Raw genomic sequence first — 20,964 nt, 5'->3', positions numbered from 1 at the left:
TTTAGTGTAGAATTTCTGTGTCATTATTAGCTGAACCTGTCAAGATTGACACAGCTTTAAATAATGAGCCTTTCATTACAGAAGATTCTTCAGTGTGAAGGACAGAACTAACGCACCACATACAGTGAACATGGTGCGTAACTTTAAACGATTGGTTAGTCTGTAGTTTGTAAGTATGCTTGCTAACTAGCGTAATAGCAGTCTAGCTGAAGTTTTAGCAAGTTTTAAAGAATCTCTGCGCTCTAAAATGAGTTTTTAAATGGTTAACTTCTCCCAAATGGACTATTTACTCTTTGCTTGCTCACTGTAATCATGACAGACAGATACCATTTGACTTGACACTGTGCAAAAATGATTGTCTAAACAGCTTGCCAAGATAATAACATAATTTCCTGACAATACCCATAATGCAATGCCCTTAAACCTCAACACTGTGCATGGAAAATGCTAAATCTCACATGTAAGGTTGGAAACAAAAGGTTTTATTCCTTCATCGCACTAAGATTGGTGCTCCTAATTCAGTCAGTTGTGTTGTGCTTTTTTCTCTGGTTGAAAGTCTTAAGTCTTAACTCAGAGTCGAGTCTCAAATCAGTTAAGCGTGAATCTGAGTCAAGTCATGAGTCAGTTAAGCATGAGTCCAAGTTTAGTCGTGAGTCAGTTAAGCCTAAGTCGAGTCACAAGTCAGTTAAATGAGTTTGAGTTGAGTCATTTAATTACGAGTCTGACTGCAAACCAGGTAAGCAGGTGTCCAAGTCGATAATGAGTTGAGTGAGTTAAGTGTGAGTCAGAGTTAAGTCAGTTAAGTGCACGGCTGAGTTAAGTTGTGAGTCAGTTAAGTGTGAGTCAGAGTCGAGTTGCGTGTCAGGTAAGTGTGAGTCTGAGTCGAGTCACGAATCAGTTGTACGTGAGTCAGAGTTGCGAGTCACTGCGAGTCAGTGTGGGTCAGAATTGAGTCATGAATGAGTTAACAGTGAGTTAACAAGTCAGTTAAGTGCCAGTTGAGTTACAAGTCACATAAACATGTGACTTGAGGATGACTCAAGTCCAAGTCGCTGACTTGTGTCCCCATCTGAGGTAGTTTCTGAAGCTGTATGACTTACTGTTATCTATAAACTTGGACAGATGTATATTGTTTAGCTGAAAACTTCATTATTTAGATTTTGTCCATAGTAGTTCCATTACACAGTTCTGTTTGGTGGGCTATGACCTTTCCTTACTTATTAGCTGCTTTAGCCTCACGGCTCCAGTGCAACCTCTAAAGAAGCAAACCTCAGACAACAAACATATATTAGTTGACTGACAGGCGTTGAGGGAAATGGTGTAATGGTGTATTTTTTTGCCAAACTGTTCCCTTTACTGACCATTTACTTACTGACTCACTGTAATGACGATCACTCACACACAACTTTTGACGTGACACTGCAGAAATGTCTAAGTGGACATCTTATTGTCTGGATAATGAACTATGTGACGGTAGTTTGAAAGCAGTTTGACAGACCTGTTTCACGTTTTGTCTATAGACACTACTGATTGAGTTCCATTATACACTTTTGTATAATAAAGCACAGTAGATGTTTTCACTACTGCTTTTTTCATTTTCATTTCACTATTACCTGCTACTTCACCTCATCATTGTAATACTGTATAAGATGCAAACTAATAGACATTAGGAGTTATTTATAAATTGTAAACCTCAGTTTAATCTGAGGTTACTTTATGGGAAAAAGACTGAATTTAAGGGTATATGAGTTTATATAAAGTTCATAAAATCATAAAAGCTAACCAACAATAATCTTATTGGGTCAAAGGAGCTTCTCTTTCTCTTTGTTGATCATTGAATGTCTTTCTTCTCTCACTGGTGTTCATGCTGTGTTGTGGGTACTTTCAGGGAGTGAATGTCCCTGTGCTCTAGAATAATTGTGACAATGGAAACCCTGGAAAACTGCTGACTCCCTGAGCAGCACCCTAACTACTGAACTAGGGAGCTCTTTGAGACACCCTTTGGAAGAGGGTTCATTACGGGTGCATGGATGGAAAGAGCTTCAGTCACAAGTGCTCGCTTGTGTTTCAATGACTAACATCGAAGTAACATCTGCATTTGGATCTACACTGTAGAGCCAAAAGAATTGTTGCACCCCTCAAAATTACTGAGTTCAAGTGTTTCAGCCAAATCCATTGCGAACAGTTGGATAAATCAAGCACACAACCATGCAGTCTCCATAGACAAACACTGGCAGTGCAACAGGTTTTACTGAAGGGCTCAGTGATGGTCATAGGATGCCACTTTAACCACAAGTGTAGTTTATGAAATTTCTGGCCTGCTAGATCTGCTCCAGCCTACTGTAAGTGCTGCTATTGTGAAATAAAAAAGTCTAAGAGCAAGAACAACCACAAAGCCATAGACCACGGCAAGAAAAATGTGTCAGGAGCTTCATTAAATGGGTTTCCATGGCCGAGCAGCTGCACACAAACCTAAGATCACTAAGCACAATGGCAAACATCAGCTGGAGTGGTGTAACGCACACCGGCACTGGACTCTGGAGCAGTGGAAACGTGTTCTGGAGTGATGAATCACACTTCACAATCTGGAAGTCTGATGGATGAATCTGGTTTTGGCAGATTTGGTGGAGGACGGATAATGGTCTGGGGCTGGTTTGGGCCCCTTAGTTGAATGGGAATGTTAATGATACAGCAGACAAACACACTTTATACAATTATACACCTCCAACTTTATGGCAACAGTTTTGGGAAGACCCTTTCCTGTTCCAGCATGACTATGCCCCAGTGCACCAAGCAAGGTCCATAAAGACATGTTTTGACAAGTTTGGTGTGGAGGAACTCCAGTGGCCTACACAGAGCCCTGACCTCAACCCCATTGAACACCTTTGAGTTGAACTGGAATGTTTATTATGAGCCAGGCCCTCTCATCCAATGTCAGTGCCTGACCTCATAAATGCTCTTTTGACTGAATGGTCACAGATTCCCATAGACACACTCCAAGCCTTCACAGAAGAGCAGAGGCTGTTATAGCCACAAAATGAGGGCAACTCCATATTAATGCCGGTGGTTTTGGAATGCGATGTCCAACAGCTCATATAGGTGTGACGGTCAAGTGTCCACATACTTTTGACCATACAGTGTATGTAAAAGACATCAGTAAATAGGGCTGGAAATTGGGGTTGAATGCAAATAATGGCCGTGATCCGTGTGTGTTAGTGAAATATGTAAGGAAAAACAAGAGCAACTGTGCCTGAGAATGTTAATGCAGGACAATGGAAAAAACATCCAGTATGACATATAACCACCCGCCTGGTTCATGGGCAGTGATGCAAAATAAAGCACTTGTGATTGATTCATATTTTCCTTTTTCACAACCAACTTTTCGCAGCACACTGTGGCTCAAGTAGTGCCAACAGATCACTAGAAACTAGAAAAGGATTGATATCTTTGGTCATTTTTCATAAAGAACAATAATGAATGAAGTAACAAGGTAACAGCTGATGTTAACCGTTTCGTGACTGTTTATATTACTTCAAGTGAACATGTAGAGGAAAAAAAGGGAAGTAAATCAAGTCTGTACACTCCTTCCTTTGCTCATAACCTGCGCCCGCACACACACCACTGACACACTCCGTACTGCAGCTAACTTATGAGGAGTGCCAAGAGGATGCAAGTAAGTACACTTGCTTTATGTTTACTCATTTACTGTGCTTTGATATCTGTCTAGTAGATAGTAATGAACCTGGTATAATACTTTACAATACAGTTCCTTTATTAATGCTTAAAGAATGACGCTGATTTTTCAGAATTTCTGCATAATTCAGTCGCTGAGATGTAAACAAAGTCATTTAGAGAGGTTTGATGTGAAATGGACCAGTGTAGAGAAACTTTACAGTGGTGGTGATAGGAACCAGGAGTTGTGATGTCTACCACACAAATATAGCCATTTTATTTACTATCCAAAACCACCAGTGGACCTTCATGTGTCTTTTACCTGTGGTGCTGATGATGGTACAATCTGAAAAAAAAGTTTTTTTTGGGAACTATTTTGCCGAGCAACACTCTGCATGTACCACTCCACCATGAATGGTTTAAACAAAACATGTTTTAGGCCAAAATGTTTTTTTTTTTCCCCAAAACTGTCATAAAACAATTTCTCAGGCATCAGACAATGTATTCATACCTAGTTCATGTTAATAGCTTTTAGGGACATTAAACACTTTGGACGTCTGGTTCCTACCACCACCACTGTGAATAATTCTGATTATGTAAGTTTCTCAAGAATGGAGCATTTCACACCAAACCACTCTGATGCTAATACTTACATATTAACCTTTTATATATTCAGTCATTTTGAAAAATTGGTGAAAATTGCCAAGCAGTATGTAATAAAGTATTACAACAGTAGCTCTTCTGCAACTGCTACTCATTTTAATCATTTATTGCATTGATTAAAGCTTTTAGTTGTTACTGGTGGTTTTATTGCATTGATTTTCCACATCACTTGTGAAACCACGAATAATAAGAATAATAAGGGGGACACTTTATTTTGAAGAGGAATTCTTCAGATTTTTCAATATGTCTGTATAATTAAATGGTTAAGATGTAAGCAAAGTCTTTCAGTAAGAACACAGTGAGAACACAGTGAGAACACAGAACCTAGAACATATAGGACTAAAATGTTGCCAATTATAGACTAATAAGATGTTAATTGATAAGACGAGGGCTTCATGTTCAATAATTTGCTTAAAAAAGTTTTATTTCTGATTTTCCCATAACAGACCTCCAATTATGTTCCTATTATAATGAATAAAGATTAGTGCATGGTGAATAAACCATTTGGACATGTCTAGTTTGTTTTTTATTGGAAAAAAGACTAAGACCTTAATAAAAACCCCAATATGTGCCATATAAAGTTGTATTGATAGATTAGTAAGTGTAGCATTGATTTCAACCAACTACATAAGCATTAATTAATGACACTTTAAATGTATATACAGTTACTACAATGATTATACTTTCATTAGACATGCGGTTTATTACACTGAGGACAACTGATACAGCAGCATTTGATTACTTATTACTGTGGCAAACTGTGACTATTAAAGCTAGTGTCACAAATGTCAAAAATGACACAAATGTCACAACTCAGTCAAAACATGAGAAAAAATCCCACCTCTACGATAATGCTAACCTCCGCTAGTATCTCTATAGGATTCTAGTAGTTTGTTAGTGCTAAGCTAATGGTGATTTGCATGAATGCTTTCTGACGAGGCTGAATTTAGCTTCTTATTCCAATTTTCTGCTCCACCTTAAACGGTGCAGCAGTGATATTCTGGTGCATTTGGACAGCAGAATGTATCTGCTGCACTGTTCAATCCCTTAAAATCTCAGGCTTATTTCATACTAAGGCTTATTATTCAGTAACTAAAGGGACTTCAAAGCAAACTGGCTGAGCTATTCTTAGGATATAGAAGCGGGTAATAAATTTAAAAGGTTAAAGTGGGATGGAAAATCTGACTTTCTCAGTACAAAGGCTGGAATAGAGCTGCTGCTTCTGCTGCTGCTGCTGTTTTTTATTTCTTCCAGAAGACCTAGAGGCATCTTTTTTCCCACGAAACTGGTCCCCCCCACTGGAAATCAAAACATGATTGGTTGATTCCTCTGTTTGTCATTATGCTGATGGCTAATCTAATGCTTTAGGACTTCTCTTCAGCTCCTGAAGCCCTAAACAATAGGAGAACTTACTTAACTATATCTACCTAGATACCACAGAGAAAAACAATTTCGGATTTTCTGCTCTGTGTTTCGAAAATTTAACCCCTTTGTTTCCATTCAAAACTTAACATTGCAATAAGAGTGGTACTGTAATACTTGTAGACCTTACAGAGTTTAAATACAAGCATGATTCTAAAAATTAACTAAAATTACAGGCATTTTTTACTCCCCCAAAATTTTCTGAGTTCCCCTCAGCTTATTACTAACTTAGTAACTAAAGCATTAGTTAAGAGCCATTAAACATGTATTTACCACAGCTGTTTAAGCTTGGATTGCACTTAGGTAAGAGTAGTTTATTGTAAGAAGGAGTGATTAATGAAAAACTACTATAGTAATACTTAATACTTAACTAATTACATAGTGCTAAGGTAAGCACTGATTTAAGGAACGCTATTGTAAATTGTTACAATGAATTCCATAACAAATCTGTAAATAGGCGGTCAGTACATCCATGCACATTAGGGTATCATGTGTTAATGGAATATGGTGTTCAGTACATCCATGTACATTATTGTTCCGTGTGTTAATAGAATTTACTTGGGAAAACAGTCACATTGTTCTGTTTTCTTTAGCTAAGTGGAAGGATGGACTTCAGAATCCTTTTGCTGGTCATACTGTTGAATGCTAGAGGTAGGCCTACTATTTTTGTCCTCATTCTACAGAGAATACTATATTACTGAGTCAATAAACTGTGATTTACGATAGTGAATGAAAATTTGCTTTCTCTCCTGCTATATGGAGAATATAAAGTCTTTAGCTCATCTACAGTGTTTTTATTCATGTCACGAATGCTACAATGATAAATGTTGCAGTTCTTGGCTGATCTAAGACCAGTTTTGTAGTTTCTCTTGTAATGTTAAAGCAGTTTAGCCAAAAAAACACCGTTAGTTTAGTTGATCAGCTAATCTTTAGTGTCGGAGGCTCTTTATTTTTGTACTGGAGCTTTAAGGCTAAAAAAGTTTATGTCCACCAGTTTAGCCTTATGCAAGCTTATCTGAATCATCACAAGTAATTTCAGACACACTCAGTAATTCGGTTGCTGGCATGGCATGACTTACTGACGTAAAACGCTCCTTTCTGGAGAAACTTGCAGAGTCATGATTGTCCACAGTGGTGGTGAAAGTAACCAAATGTCTGATGTGTTTAATGCTTTTAAAGGCTCCCTGATAAAACGTTATTGACATGAAATGGCCATGAATACACTGTCTGATGCTTGTTTAATGATATTTTTGAAAAAAGATTTTGGCCTAAAACATTATTTAAAATCCACTGATGGCGGAGGGGTACATACCCACCAAAGAAAACTTTTTTTTTCAGACTAAACACAATTTTAGGATCATTAATATGACATTTAAAAACTCAGAAGACATGAGTAGGTTCACTATTGGTTTTGGAAAGTAAATAAAAAGGCTATGTTTGTGTTGTAGATATGGTGACCCCTGGTTCCTATAACCACCACTCTAAGTGAAGCTGAAATGTCTCTGATGCCCTCTAGTGACTGGCCGCAGTACAACCTCACCCACAGAACGCTGGGCCTTCATTCACCAAAATCTTTTTGTTTAGAATGATTGTAAAGAAAGATTGTAACGATAAAAACTGTGCTTTTTAAACCACTTGTCTAGCAGGTCTTTAGCAGGATAAATTGTACTTGCGTTTTTTGAATAGTTCATTGATCAGACATGGAAAATAAAAATTCTTCAAGGTTCAAGTTCTCATTGTTGTTATTGTTTTATGCTATTTATAGTAGTTTATGTTACGTTTTCCAGATATATATCAAGTTGCAAGAGTGTTTTGCTGTCATTACAAGTGTTTTGAACATGCATTTTGCTTTTTTGTTCATATTTTTCTCAATCTGTAATTTAACTTTCTGTTTCAGGTTGTCTGGGTGAGAGTGTCAGTGTGTCCTGCAGTCCTAAGACTATCTGTGCCCTGCGGGATTCAGAGGTGAAGCTGAAATGCTCTTACTCAAACATCATGATCAAAACTGCACTCTGGTTCAGCTTTAAACAGAAAACTAAATGGAGGAATGAGGAACATCCAGAGGATTTAGCTTCAGACTCAGACTACACAGGACGAGTGAACATTGAGAGCACAAACTCCAGCTCAACTCTTACAATCGGAGAGCTGAGAGAGAGAGACTCAGGAGAATATCACCTCATGATCATCACAGAACAAGGAGAGAAACATCTCAGCTCAACTGCAGTCAATCTAACAGTTACAGGTAATAAAGCAGCCAGTCTGTAGAACATGTTCAGTTATACTCATCTGTTATGTAATGATACATTATTAACTCCATTCAGACCTGCAGGTGAAGAAAAACAGGCCAAACACTCTGACCTGCAACACTTCCTGCCCTCTGACCTTTGCCCGGCAGCGTTACTTCTGGTACAAAAATGGACAATTTACAGGGAAAGACACAAACTACAGTGATCCCTTTTCTTTATCCAATGATGATGATGATAAAGGAAGCTACTCCTGCTCTGTTTATGGTTATAACGACATACTCTCCTCTCCATTGTGTAAGTATAAGGGTGACCAGCTGAAAAAAAAAAACCCTGGAGCTAATGCAAACAATTAGCATGTTATACCAATTTCAGCCAGGGGACTTCCTCCCCCTTACCCTTCAGTGACCAGGTGATCGCATTTTAATTGCGATTAATGATTTCGGCCAGAGCTCATATAGTCAACATTTATTACCAAAAAAAATATATATATATTCACCTATTCAGATATGCGTTAATTGAGTAGGTCTTTGGTTTTAAATTTTGGGATTTAGATATTGTTTTTTTTATTTTTTATTTTTTTGGCTAAATGTAGGCTATCAGTAAAGGCGAACTGTAAAATACCAATAACATATGGGATTCTCGGGAGAAGCTTAAACAACTCCAGGTTATGGGCCATAATGCAGCTTTATTTTTAATTTGCTGAAAACAGCATCAAACATGGCAGAAGCACAGCCTCTGCAGGGCTAACAGCTAAAAACACAGTGCTCTGCACACCTGTAACTGTATGGCCAGTTCTCTAGTTGAATTGTCTATTGAATGGTCCAAACTTGTATTGCTAATTGCTAGCCAGTTAGCTCCGCAGTCACCAAAGGGTAAGGAAAAGAAAAACAGAGGCCTGCTGCTGGTCAAAGCAGGTGTAACAAGCTATGTGTTAGTTAATCATTTTTATTCCTACATTATCCATCTCTCGCACATTAGCAGTGGAGAAACATTGTGGGGGCTAAAAAGTTTTTGATTGCTGAAATTGTACAAGTGATGCTAGAAATATTTTTTTCTGTTTTTTCTGTTTTGGTATACCATGCAGGCAGAAAACGTAAATAAAGTGGAACTCAGGGATGCACTTTCTTTTTTTTTATCTTACCCAAAAAGTGGTGCTCTATTCAATTTTATAGTCCTAAATATAAGTCAGTAGTCAGTATGTCGAGGAAACATGATTTAACGTTGTTAACAATGAAAAAAACTAAAGCTAATAGACCTGCTGAGGCTTTTAAAAAGGACTCTTTAAACATGCCAGTGTGGTTTTAAATAACATCTTCTAATAACCTTTATCTTTTCAGGTGTTTCTGGTAAGAATTGCTGGAGTGTGAACTACACAAATAGAAGAGTGTGTGGTTTGCAGGGTTCATCAGTGGACTTTCACTGCACTTACACTTATCCCAGTGGTAAAGAATTCAGGGATGCATTCTGGCACTACAACTGGTCTAAGCAGGAGCAAAAAGACCTACGCAAGGAAAAGCAGTTTACTGGTCGAGTGGAGTTTATTGAAGATGAAGAGAGAAACTGCACTCTGAGAATGAGAGATTTGAAAGAGAGCGACTCTGGAGAATATTACTTTCGAATTATCACTGACTCTGAGAAAGGAAAATTCTCTGGTAAACCTGGAATCATTCTGAGTGTTACAGGTGACATACTACTCTGAACTTCTTTCTATTTGTTGGCTCTTTTTGTGGATTTGCTAATGGATTAAAAACAAGAATTCTTTATTTTTTCTGCATGTTCAGCTCTGCAGGTGAGAGTGATTTTCAGCACTGCATCAGATGACCAGACAGTAACACTGATGTGTAGCAGCGCCTGCACTCTGCCTAACAACCCCACATACATCTGGTACAAGAACCGACAGCCTGTAACTAACAAACTCACCAGAGACAACAAGCTGTACCTGAAATGCAGTGAAGATGTAGGCAACTACTCCTGTGCATTGAAAGGACACGAGGAGTTCCGCTCTCCTGATCAAACATTCAGTAATCCATGTAAGGAAACAGCCTTACTTTATCTATTTTTTTATAATTTGCTGTTAAGACAACAACAAATTGCTGCTATTCCAAGTTTGTTTCTGTTGCACATGTCAGTCTGTAATTGGGTGTTTTGAATGCCATCATCATCATCAAATGGCACATTTCTCAAAATTTACCAGGTCAGACTCACAAGGCTGATATTTCAACACAGTCTTTGCAAGCTTGCAGTGTAATTGTTGCTGTTTCATGTGGTATTTCTAGTAAGGTACTTTGGGCTTTGTGTTTAGCAGAAAAGATATTTATGTTCTTTTCAACTGCCTTGTCACTGCAGTTTTTACCACAACTGCATTTCAGGCATTATCCTCAACTATTTGACTGCTGTCCACAGTGCTGTCTAGTGGATTTATTAGCTGACTAGTCGACTAGCATGGTCAACCCCATTAGATCATGAATATATTAGGGCTGGCCCCAAATATTTGCCTATTCGGATATGCATTCATTGAGTATGTGTTCATTTTTTAATTATTATATATATATATATATATATATATATATATATATATATATATATATATATATATATATATACATATAAATGTAGGCTATTAATAAAGGTGAATGCAAACTGTTCAGGATTCTCAGGAGAAACCTAAATGAGTTCAGGTTACAGTCCATAATGCAGCTTTATTTTTATCAGTGCCCCGCTGCATTGGATCCTTACTAGTGCTGCCATGTACCTCAAATTAGACCACCACTATGAAGTGTTAAACCGTACATGCACTGTGCTATCACCTACTAGTCCACTGCTAAGAGAAACCTGCAGTGCTGGTAAATGTAGCAAAGCTGCATGGTGAGTACCACAGCAAGGAAATCAGCTAGCCTGAAGATTAGGATTTTACAGTGGATGAAGCCCTGGATGTGCTTTCAACATGGGTGTCAGACGTGGGTCCCTCCCACATGGGGCGAAGCTTTGAATATTTGCTGTAGATTACTGCCGAAGCGCCGAAGCCCAGAAAATGGTATTCAGGTCAGCCCTAAAATGTATCATATTAATTCTTCCCGTCTTTCTCTTACCATTGTTTATTTCTGGAGGTCTCGGAGCTCCAGAGAGTTCGATGTCAAAGAATGCGACAGTGGGAGCAATAGTGGGAGCGTCAGTCTTTCTGGTTCTAATACTCATCATAGCAGCTGTATGGCTGTGGTATGTAAATGATTAATGTGATATAAACATGATTTTCAACTGAATGCATGTTATCAATTTCAACAAACACTGCAATGGTTGTTTATCTTTCAGGAGGAGAAAGTCCAGGCCAGCTAAAGACCATGGAAGCACTGGGCAAAGTAGGCAGGTGAGTGCTTTAGGAAGGAGGGATTTCATATGACATCTTTAAGTATGGGGTACATAACTCATCTGTCTGTCTTTCTTGGCTCAGGATGTTCTTCACTACTCTAGCATTCATTTCTCACATTCCTGCACTGAGGAGTCTGCGTCCTCCAGATGTCCTCAAGACAACACAGAGCGTGTCCAGTACGCCGCTGTGAAATTCAAGAGATAAACCGCTGCCACACTGTGAGAAAATCTGTGCCATGACTGCAATGCTGAGGCCAAACTGCTGGACTTCTGGAGATCTTCAAATTTGAAATCCAATCACTTTATTAAGTACACACCTCGTATCCACCTTGTCCAGTTTATCAGGTCCATGTGCACTTTGTAGTTCTACAATTACAGATTGTAGTTTAGGCTAATCTTTTAGCCATTCTTCACCCTTCTCATCAATGCTCAGGACCTCCACAGAACAGGTACTATTTAGGTGGTGGGTCATTCTCAGCACTGCAGTGATTCTGACAAGGTGGTGGCGTGTTAGTGCATGTTGCACTGGTACAAGTGGATCAGACACAGCAGTGCTGCTGGTGTTTTTAAACACCACTCACTGTCCACTCTATTAGACACTCCTACCTTGTTGGTCTAACTTGTACATATAAAGTTGTGATAGTCATCTTAACATCCGTTCCTCATCGGTGATCAGTTTCTGACACAGGATGCTGCTGGCTGGATATTTTTTGTAGATGTACTGTTCTGCAGCAGTCACTTGAGTTGTTTAAGAACTCCAGCAACACCGCTGTGTTGCTACCATGTCAGTGTGCTGAGAATGATCACCACCCAAATAATATCTGCTCTGTGGTGGTCCTGTGGGGGTCCTAACCATTGAAAAATAGGGTGAAAGGTGGCTACCGGAGATGCAGAGAAACAGATGGACTACAGTATGTAGATGAAGAACTACAGAGTGCAACTATATAATAAGCGGAGCTAATCAAATGGATAGATCAAGGATACATAGCACGACAAGTATCAAAGTTTGTAAATATTCATATATGAAGCATATGCAAACAATGATTCAAAAAACAGGTAAATAGAAAGACTTTTGGAAACAATTATTATATGAAGGTTATACAAGGTGAATATTTATTATGTTTTAAATGCAGATTTAAGAAATAGCTGATGCCAGCCTTTCAATATGGGTACCATATGGGTGCAATTTGTAGCTATCTAGTTTTTTACTATACTAAGTAGACCATATTTCATCATTACAGCAGTGCTAATTTACACTAAATCTGTGAGATGTGCAATGTTATGTTAGTACCCAGCTAACAGCAGCTTAATTCAATTACCCACACTGGGTTTAATGCTATTTGTGGCAGTTTAGCATGTAAGACATTAAATTAAAATGTATCTTACTCTGTATGTTACAGTTTTCAGTGACTCATTTAGTAAATATTTCAATTTCAAGCAGAATATTTTTGGAGTAGCCTGTTAACCTGTTAGCTCTCTGCTGAGCTACCGTAGGATATAATGCCGCTTTGGGTGGAACACGCTCCGTCATCTGAACACAGTCTAAGGAAGTAGACGGATTTTTAAGAGGACTGGTCATTTTGCTTTAGAGTTTTTGCTGGATGACTGTATTGTTGCATGTATTGTATGTACTTGAATATATAATTGAAAATAAAAAAATGCATACTAAACTTTTTGTCTGTTTATTATTATTATTATTATTATTATTAGTAGTAGTAGTAGTAGTAGTAGCAGTATAATAGGAAATGCATGATCTTATTGCCAAATAGGGCTGTTTGTGTATACATACATAAATACATACATCATCTAAACCGCTTATCCATCTGGGTCGCGTTGGGGTGCTGGAGCCTATCCCAGCTGTCATTGGGCGGAAGGCAGGATACACCCTGGACAGGTCGCCAGTCCATCGCAGGGCAGTGTTTGTGTATATACATTCTTAATTGTGATCAATCAAATGAATCAATGGAATCGATACCAAGAGTTTTCTTGATTCTTGATTCCAAAAATGAAAACATGATAAAGTAGATCAGGCAACTTAAAAGGTACAGTATTAAGTGCATAATATTTTTTTATGAGTGATGGTAAAAATGACAAAGTTATAAAAATTGACATAATAGGCAGTATTTTCAGTGGTAACAGTGTGGCAGTGTCTTTTGATGCTGCTGTATTTTCATTGGTGTCCTAGGCAAGGGCCAATCAAAATCCACATGTAAATGACTTCATACATATAAAAGACCCACAAAAAGTGAAGCTCCAGTTGGCTGCAGGAAGGAAACAAAAATAAAGAAAAAAAGAAAAACTAAGTTCTCCGAAACAGAGCTTTAAAGAGGGAAGAAGTGCTGCAAATAATGTTTGGTAAAGATGCTTCTAACTTTTATTCAAGAAGCAAAGTTTCTTTATCAGAAAATGTTGTTACTAAAAATAATGGCATGTATAAAAATCTTAAAATTAAACTTTTAATTGTAGAAATTGTATTTAGGCATGTAAATTCATTTATTTTACTGCTAATTATTCAAGCCTTTGTTCAGCTCATTATAATTGCAGTAACATTTCTGTCTAACAGAAATTGAAGTTGAACATTAATTAACATTAACAGGTGATTTTTTTTCACACAGTTAAAAATAGAATTGACATGCTAAAATTTTAATTATTTTGACAAGGAGTTTTAGGTTATATTTCCTATTATTCTTGGTCTCAAGAATTTAATTTATATATGTGAAAAGTGCAATTGACTAGTACTAGTATTTATTTGTAAGAAATTAATTTTCACCAGGAAAATGTCATATTCACATGTGCAAACTGAATGTCTGAGTGAAATACAGCAGTAACTGAGTTAAATGTGCAGTGTCTGAGTGAAATGACACTGCATATGGTAACTGAGTTAAATCTGTCAGTGACTGAGTGAAATACAGCAGTAACTGATTTAAATGTGTATTGTCTGCGTGAAATGCTGCAGTATCTGAGTTAAATCTGTGAATGTCTGAGTGAAATACAGCAGTAACTGAGTTAAATGTGCAGTGTCTGAGTGAAAGACCGCAGTAACTGAGGTAAATCTGTCAGTGTCTGAGGGAAATACAGCAGTATCTGAGTTAAATATGCAGTGTCTGAGTGAAATGCTGCAGTAACTGTGTTAAATCTGTCAGGGTCTGAATGAAATACAGCAGTATCTGATTTAAATGTGCAGTGTCTGAGTGAAATACAGCGGTATCTGAGTTAAATGTGCAGTGTCTGAGTGAAATACCTTGGTAACTAAGTTAAATGTCCAGTGTCTGAGTGAAATACAGCAGTAACTGATTTAAATGTGTATTGTCTGCGTGAAATGCTGCAGTATCTGAGTTAAATCTGTCAGTGTCTGAGTGAAATACAGCAGTAACTGAGTTAAATGTGCAGTGTCTGAGTGAAATGACACTGCATATGGTAACTGAGTTAAATCTGTCAGTGACTGAGTGAAATACAGCAGTAACTGATTTAAATGTGTATTGTCTGCGTGAAATGCTGCAGTATCTGAGTTAAATCTGTCAGTGTCTGAGTGAAATACAGCAGTAACTGAGGTAAATCTGTCAGTGTCTGAGTGAAATGCTACAGTAACTGAGGTAAATCTGTCAGTGTCTGAGTGAAATGCTACAGTAACTGAGGTAAATCTGTCAGTGTCTGAGTGAAATGCTACAGTAACTGAGGTAAATCTGTCAGTGTCTGAGTGAAATACAGCAGTATCTGAGTTAAATGTGCAGTGTCTGAGTGAAATACAATAGTAACTGAGTTAAATCTGTCAGTGGCTGAGTGAAATCCAATCTTAAGAATAGTTGGTGACTGAGGCCCAATGTCTACAACTAGTTTTTAGAGGCATTAAACTCTGGTTCCTATCTCTAGTGCCGTGGCCAATTCTGACTGTCTAAGTTTCTCTAGAATGGAGCATTTCACAACAAACCACTCTGAATGACTTTGTTTCCATCTCAGCGACTGTATTATGCTGAAACTTTGAAAAATTGATTTACCTCTGCTACCGCCGTGTTGAAATACAGTTCAATGCCACCATCTGCTGGCCAATAAAAATACTACACTAACTAACATTTTTTATTTTTCACCTGAATGTGGTTGAGATATGTATATATATAATTAAAATGACTTATTTTTGAACAAATGGAGTCATCTTAATGAATGGGGGAATGGGGAGCTACATGGCAAAAAATATTCATTGAAAATATAAAGCAGTATATCAGCACACCCATCATTACAAAGTCCTATAACTGGTGTTAACTTGGTGTTTTTAAAAAAGACAACAGTGATTTTATTGTGCAAATATTGTTCTCTGAAGGCACAGAAAACCTAATGGCGATTCTAATAAAATTCTTCAGAGAAATAGCATTAGACAAAAAAGAGTCTGTTAAAACTCAAGAGGAGACATGAGATTACTGGGGTCTTTTGCAAAGGAGAAATAACTAAACAGCATGAGACTTAACAAAAAAGCCTCCATTGTCTTTCTTATTAATCTTATTGTTGCCTAAGAGGAACTACAGGATATTAGGAAGCTATCTTATCAGGGAATACTCAGAATAGTGGCCCAAAAACACAAAATATGGTGGAATAACCAAACATACCAGTCTCAGTTGAGTGTGAACAGAAAGTTGAACACAGAAGGTTTAGATGCACTTTACGTGTTATAGTTATCCTAACTATGAATGTGTTTCATGTGTTACACCAGGGGTGTAATATGAATATATAGCCATTTTATTTACTATCCAAAACCACCAGTGAAAAAATATGCCCTGCATATGCTCTCCACCATAATTTAAATTATTTCAAAATGCATGCATGCATCCCATGCTGGTTTAAGCTGGTCTGTGCTGGTTTTAAACTGGTCTGGTGCTGGTTTAGCTGGTCACCCAGCATGGTCATGGTGGCTGACAAGTATACCAGCATCTAAAACACAACATTTGCTGGTTTTGCCGGTGATCACCATATTAACTTAAAGCATATTATGAGCATAAAAAGCTAAATTTCAAAAGATGTGAATGTGGCTTCATAACGACTCCTTGAAAAAGCCCACCTGTTAGCATTGAAATCTGTGCCCATAAAATGCAACCAGATGACAAACTGCCATTTGGTTATCACTGGTTGCTCCTAACAGACTTTCTTTAACTGGTATACATTTTATATTCTCCTAATAACATAAGCAGTCTCACTTTTCTTGTTTAATACTACTTATTAGGTTTCTTTCAATGGGTAAAAACATTCAGGTCAGAGCACAATGACACGAGGGTACAGGCAACAACCTGCTCAATTATTATCATTATTGGTTTAGCATGACAGCATATCTGTGGCTGAATCTCAAATGGCTCCTTACTCCCTATATAGTCCACTACACAGGTCATAAAATCAGAGATTCTACATCAAACAGTGCACTAAATGTTAGACAGGATGTTGTGCAACTTTGACTGAATATAAATGGCTTTTATTTGGACATATAATGCACTGTTTGTGTGTAGAAGCTGTAATATAATGATCTACTTAGTGCGCACTACATAGGGAGTAGGAAGCCATTTGAGATTGAGCCTATATTTTAGGATCTGATACTACAGTGTAACAGATCCTAATGGTTTAACAGGTGACCGAAGGCTGATTCATGCTAAATGCATTTGATGGTTTCCTAATGGGATCTAAAGATGTTCTACAGAAAAATAGTGCTCTTTACTGGAAACCATTCAGCCAGTTCCCATTAGAAAGCAAAGGTTTTAATCCGAGTGGCTTCTAATGGTCCTTTTACAGAAGAGATGTAACTACTACTGAAGATTACAGCTGTTTTGTTACAGCTCAACTATGGCCAGTGCTTACCCATATGCGCTACACATCAGGTAGTTCGGCAAAAGTAATATTCTCTACGCATGCGTGACAACAGCGCACATGCGCAGCGTGAATCGGACAGGGGATGCAGATCAGGTAGTGACAGGATATTCCGACTAAAGCGTTTCTCTTACACAGGCTCAGGTTTCTGCTGACAGATCGATTACAAACATCAGCACATAAGAATTCGAGCATCCCAACAATAAAGATTGTTCAATTTTTTATTTATTCCCATATTTCTATCACTTTAGGATGCTATAAGCATTAAAAATTCCACTTATTTTTCAACATTTCTTCACAATTTGATCATGAGATGTAAACAAAGTCATTCCGAGTGATTGTATGTGAAAGGTTCATTGTAGAGAATCTTACCAATTCAGATTTCTTTACATGCTTGTTCCATCTTAAAATGAAAGAACGTTATTGGCAGTGGTGATAGGATCCAGACGTTGCAATGTCTACAAGACAAATATAGCCATTTCATTTACTATCCAAAACCACCAGTGTATATGTGTTCTCTGAGTTTTTATATGTAACGTTGATGATGGTAAAATAGTGTTAAGTCTGGAAAAATATGTTTTTGGGGGCCTATTTTGCCTCATAGCATCCTGCACATACCCCTCCACCATGAATAGATGTTTAAAATATACATTATTTAAGGCAAAATCTTCTCAAAAATACCATAAAGGCAGTGTATCTGTAACTATTTCATGTAAAAACTATATGTGAGGGAGCTTTAAGAGGCGTTAAACTCTTCAGCTGTGTGGTTCCTATCATCACCATTGTGAACAATTCTGGCTTAGTAAATGCCTCTAGAAGAGAGGAAAACAGTCTGAAAGACATTGTTTATGTCTCAAAGATTTAATTATGCAGAATTTTTGAAAAATCTGTGAAATCCCCCTTTAATGCATTGTCTGTTTATGCTTCGCCGGAAGTCGCTCTAAGCATCATGGGGCGCAGAAGTAAGGTGGATAGTGGAGCATGATTTGAAAAACAGACTAAAATACTAAGGTTTGAAGCGCAGCACTTAAAAACACAGAGTTGTGCGTAACTTTCATGTGTTCTCAATGTGTGGTTGAGAAATGCTCTAAAAACGTCATGATCTGATGGAAGATAAGCTCTTCTCACATTCACTCCTTCCCCCACTTCTGCGTCACTCATTTATTATTAGTCCCCCTTTTTTATAGTTGTGCCCCTTCTTAATAAATACAGTAATATGTAGTTAGTGAGGTTTCTAGTGATCAAACTGAATGATCTCTGATTATGTGCAAAGATTTTGCAGTATATGAATGTTAGTTGCTTTTTTTTTTTCAAATCAGATAACGATCTCTAACAGTTTCCTCTTGCTTGAAGTTGTAGCCCCCCTTCCATCCACACACTCGCTATCTCTCTTTACTGTAAATGTGATCTCTTCTCCATGTTCAAATGTAAGTAAATAACATGTTTATCATTCATTTTTCATTTATATTTATCTTTAATGTACAATTATTTTTGTATGTTCAATCCAGCAACTTTATAATTTACTTTGTATGGATGTAATACAGAGCATAGCCATAAGAATGTATGAATCATGGTACAAAGTTGCAAACTGATGCCTTCCAGGGCCGATCATTTTATAGAAACATAGAAACATTAAGAGAAACTGCACACTTTGTTGCCAGTTTATTAGGGACACCTATTTTGCACAGTCTGCAAATATTTGGGCAACTCTGCTCAAACATGTTTTGTTGATTTTCTAAGTGAACATAAGTTAGCACATCCTCTATATAGAATACACTTCACTGTAATGCACATTATTGTTTATTTGCTGAATTTAACATATTGGGGAAATTTTTTTTCTTTGGCCTGTTAGAATGTTATGGCATTTTTGTTTTACATTTTATCTAATAACCCGGCAAATAAATAGAAATTGTGCAATAAAGTCTGCAGAAACAAAATGCCATATTTAAGTTCCCTGTAGAGGATGTGTTAACCTCCTTTCACTTAGAAAATCAACAAAAAAATGTGTACTTTGACTGGAGGTGTGGTTAAACTTTTGCATACAGCCTACTCTTAGTAGATACACTTACCATATAAGTGCGCTTTGTAGGTTTACAATTACTAGCTGTAGCCGATCTGTTGAGCCATGATGTATCACCCTCTACTCCATTCATCGGGGCAAAGTGTCCATCATAGAACCACCACTGACCAGACATCATTTGGATGGTGGATCATTCTGGTAGCGTTTGCTGGTATTAGTGTAACAGGTAGAGAAGACCTGGTGCAGTTTTCAAACACTGTGTACTGACAACTCTACTAAACACATCTACCTTGTTGGTTAACCTGGTATATGTACTGTTAGAGGCTATTGGTGTAGTTCATTTGGGTGGCAGCTGCCTATGTAGGCAGCTTATTTAGTAACGTATCTGTAATATTTTTACAAGTTAAGCACTTATATAACTTACTGTGTCATCACTGGCTGGGTGTGGCCAGAGCCACAACGTGCCTGAAAGTTGCAGCCTTGAGAGCAGTGTAGCTCTGTACTCTTTAAAAAAGACTATGCATTATGTTTGATGTAATGAAACATGTCTGCTAAATTTCTGTCCATTGAGTTTAAATGTAAAAGTACACAAAAATATAAAACTGATAAGATATACCTTAAAAGTTTAAAGAAAAAACATTAAATTGTTAGTATGGACATAAACCTTTATATAATGTGCTTCTTATTTAATTACAGATAATTATTGTCTTTTTCCAGAAATTTGCATGTAATTTACAAAAACAGAAAAATACTGTATAAATAATACAGTAATTTTTCTTAAAAAAAATGTAATTTGGCAGAATCCTTAAAATAACAGTTAGGCTGTTGATTTACAGTCGTTGTCCATAATTTTACAGGGTTTTGCATACAATTAAAAAAAAATGAAAATTACCATAACAATTTAAGGGTTATTTCCTGTAAAATTAGGACCTTTTACTACAGTGTAGAGTGATGTATCAACTGTGGACTCACATGTTAGCTTAATCTTCCTGCAGATCCTCTGCTGTCATACGGGGGGTTTTGTTTTGCCTTTCTGGCTAGTATACTCTATTTGAGAGTTTTCTTGGTTTTCTAAATCTTGCCCGGACTTCCACAGTTCCCCTTAACTGTCATTTCTCATTGACATTTTTGACAGTGGAAATTGCAAGCTGGAAGAGCTGTGCCATCTTTATTACTGACTTCCTCTGCTTTTTGGGAATTAATTAGCTTCATTTTTAGATCAGCCAGCTGCTTAGAGGAACTCATGGCTGTTTAGTGTTATCAGAGTCAGAGAATTTACTACACACTGGTCATCAGCTGACAACACCTGCCTAACCAGTCCTAATAAGTCAATTAAGACCTACCGAGCTGGTAAGACTTTACAACTGGAAGGGTGTCCAAACTTCTGCACATGCCATGATTGCTACTTTCTTCTCTTTTTAAGTTAATCAAATATGAGGTTCGAGTCACTAATTGTAAACCTAAAAAATGTGTCTATATGGTAGGAATATATATGTATTCCTCTTTCAATGCAATGTATTTATTTGCCGTTTTCTTTTTATTTTCAAGAAATAAATGGAACCATGGGCTTCACATTGATTGTGCTAAAACTAATCTTGCTACACAATATATCAGGTATGATTATCTTAAAATCATCAGCTTTTCATTTGTTTCTACCATTTTCATTTTATTGCATTTTATTTTCACTTTCTTACTCTTGAAAATTAATATTATTTAATATTTTTGATTGATTTG

At 37.3% G+C, this 20,964-nt stretch overlaps 1 protein-coding gene across 1 annotated transcript; it reads left to right on the top strand.

Annotated features, from left to right (window-relative positions):
- Window positions 1–3,593: 3,593 nt before the first annotated feature.
- On the top strand, window positions 3,594–12,618 carry LOC118804615. The gene is made up of 9 exons (XM_036565169.1): window positions 3,594–3,673; window positions 6,351–6,408; window positions 7,655–7,999; window positions 8,079–8,297; window positions 9,341–9,685; window positions 9,785–10,033; window positions 11,111–11,219; window positions 11,313–11,367; window positions 11,452–12,618. The coding sequence occupies exons 1-9, from the start codon at window positions 3,650–3,652 to the stop codon at window positions 11,572–11,574; spliced, it is 1,527 nt and encodes a 508-aa protein (XP_036421062.1). The 5' UTR covers window positions 3,594–3,649; the 3' UTR covers window positions 11,575–12,618.
- The last annotated feature ends 8,346 nt before the right edge of the window (window positions 12,619–20,964 follow it).

This window comes from Colossoma macropomum, unplaced genomic scaffold, assembly GCF_904425465.1.
Source record: "Colossoma macropomum unplaced genomic scaffold, Colossoma_macropomum, whole genome shotgun sequence".
Taxonomy (NCBI): Eukaryota; Metazoa; Chordata; class Actinopteri; order Characiformes; family Serrasalmidae; genus Colossoma; species Colossoma macropomum.
This window is presented reverse-complemented; position numbering and strand designations above follow the sequence as displayed.

What these genes read in the sequence shown, in the direction of transcription:
- LOC118804615 (XM_036565169.1), top strand. Translation starts at nt 3,650, where the DNA reads ATGAGGAGTGCCAAGAGGATGCAA. An exon ending in AGTCAATCTAACAGTTACAG is followed by an intron (nt 8,000 to 8,078) that starts GTAATAAAGCAG and finishes AACTCCATTCAG; the next exon opens with ACCTGCAGGTGAAGAAAAAC. An exon ending in AATCATTCTGAGTGTTACAG is followed by an intron (nt 9,686 to 9,784) that starts GTGACATACTAC and finishes CTGCATGTTCAG; the next exon opens with CTCTGCAGGTGAGAGTGATT.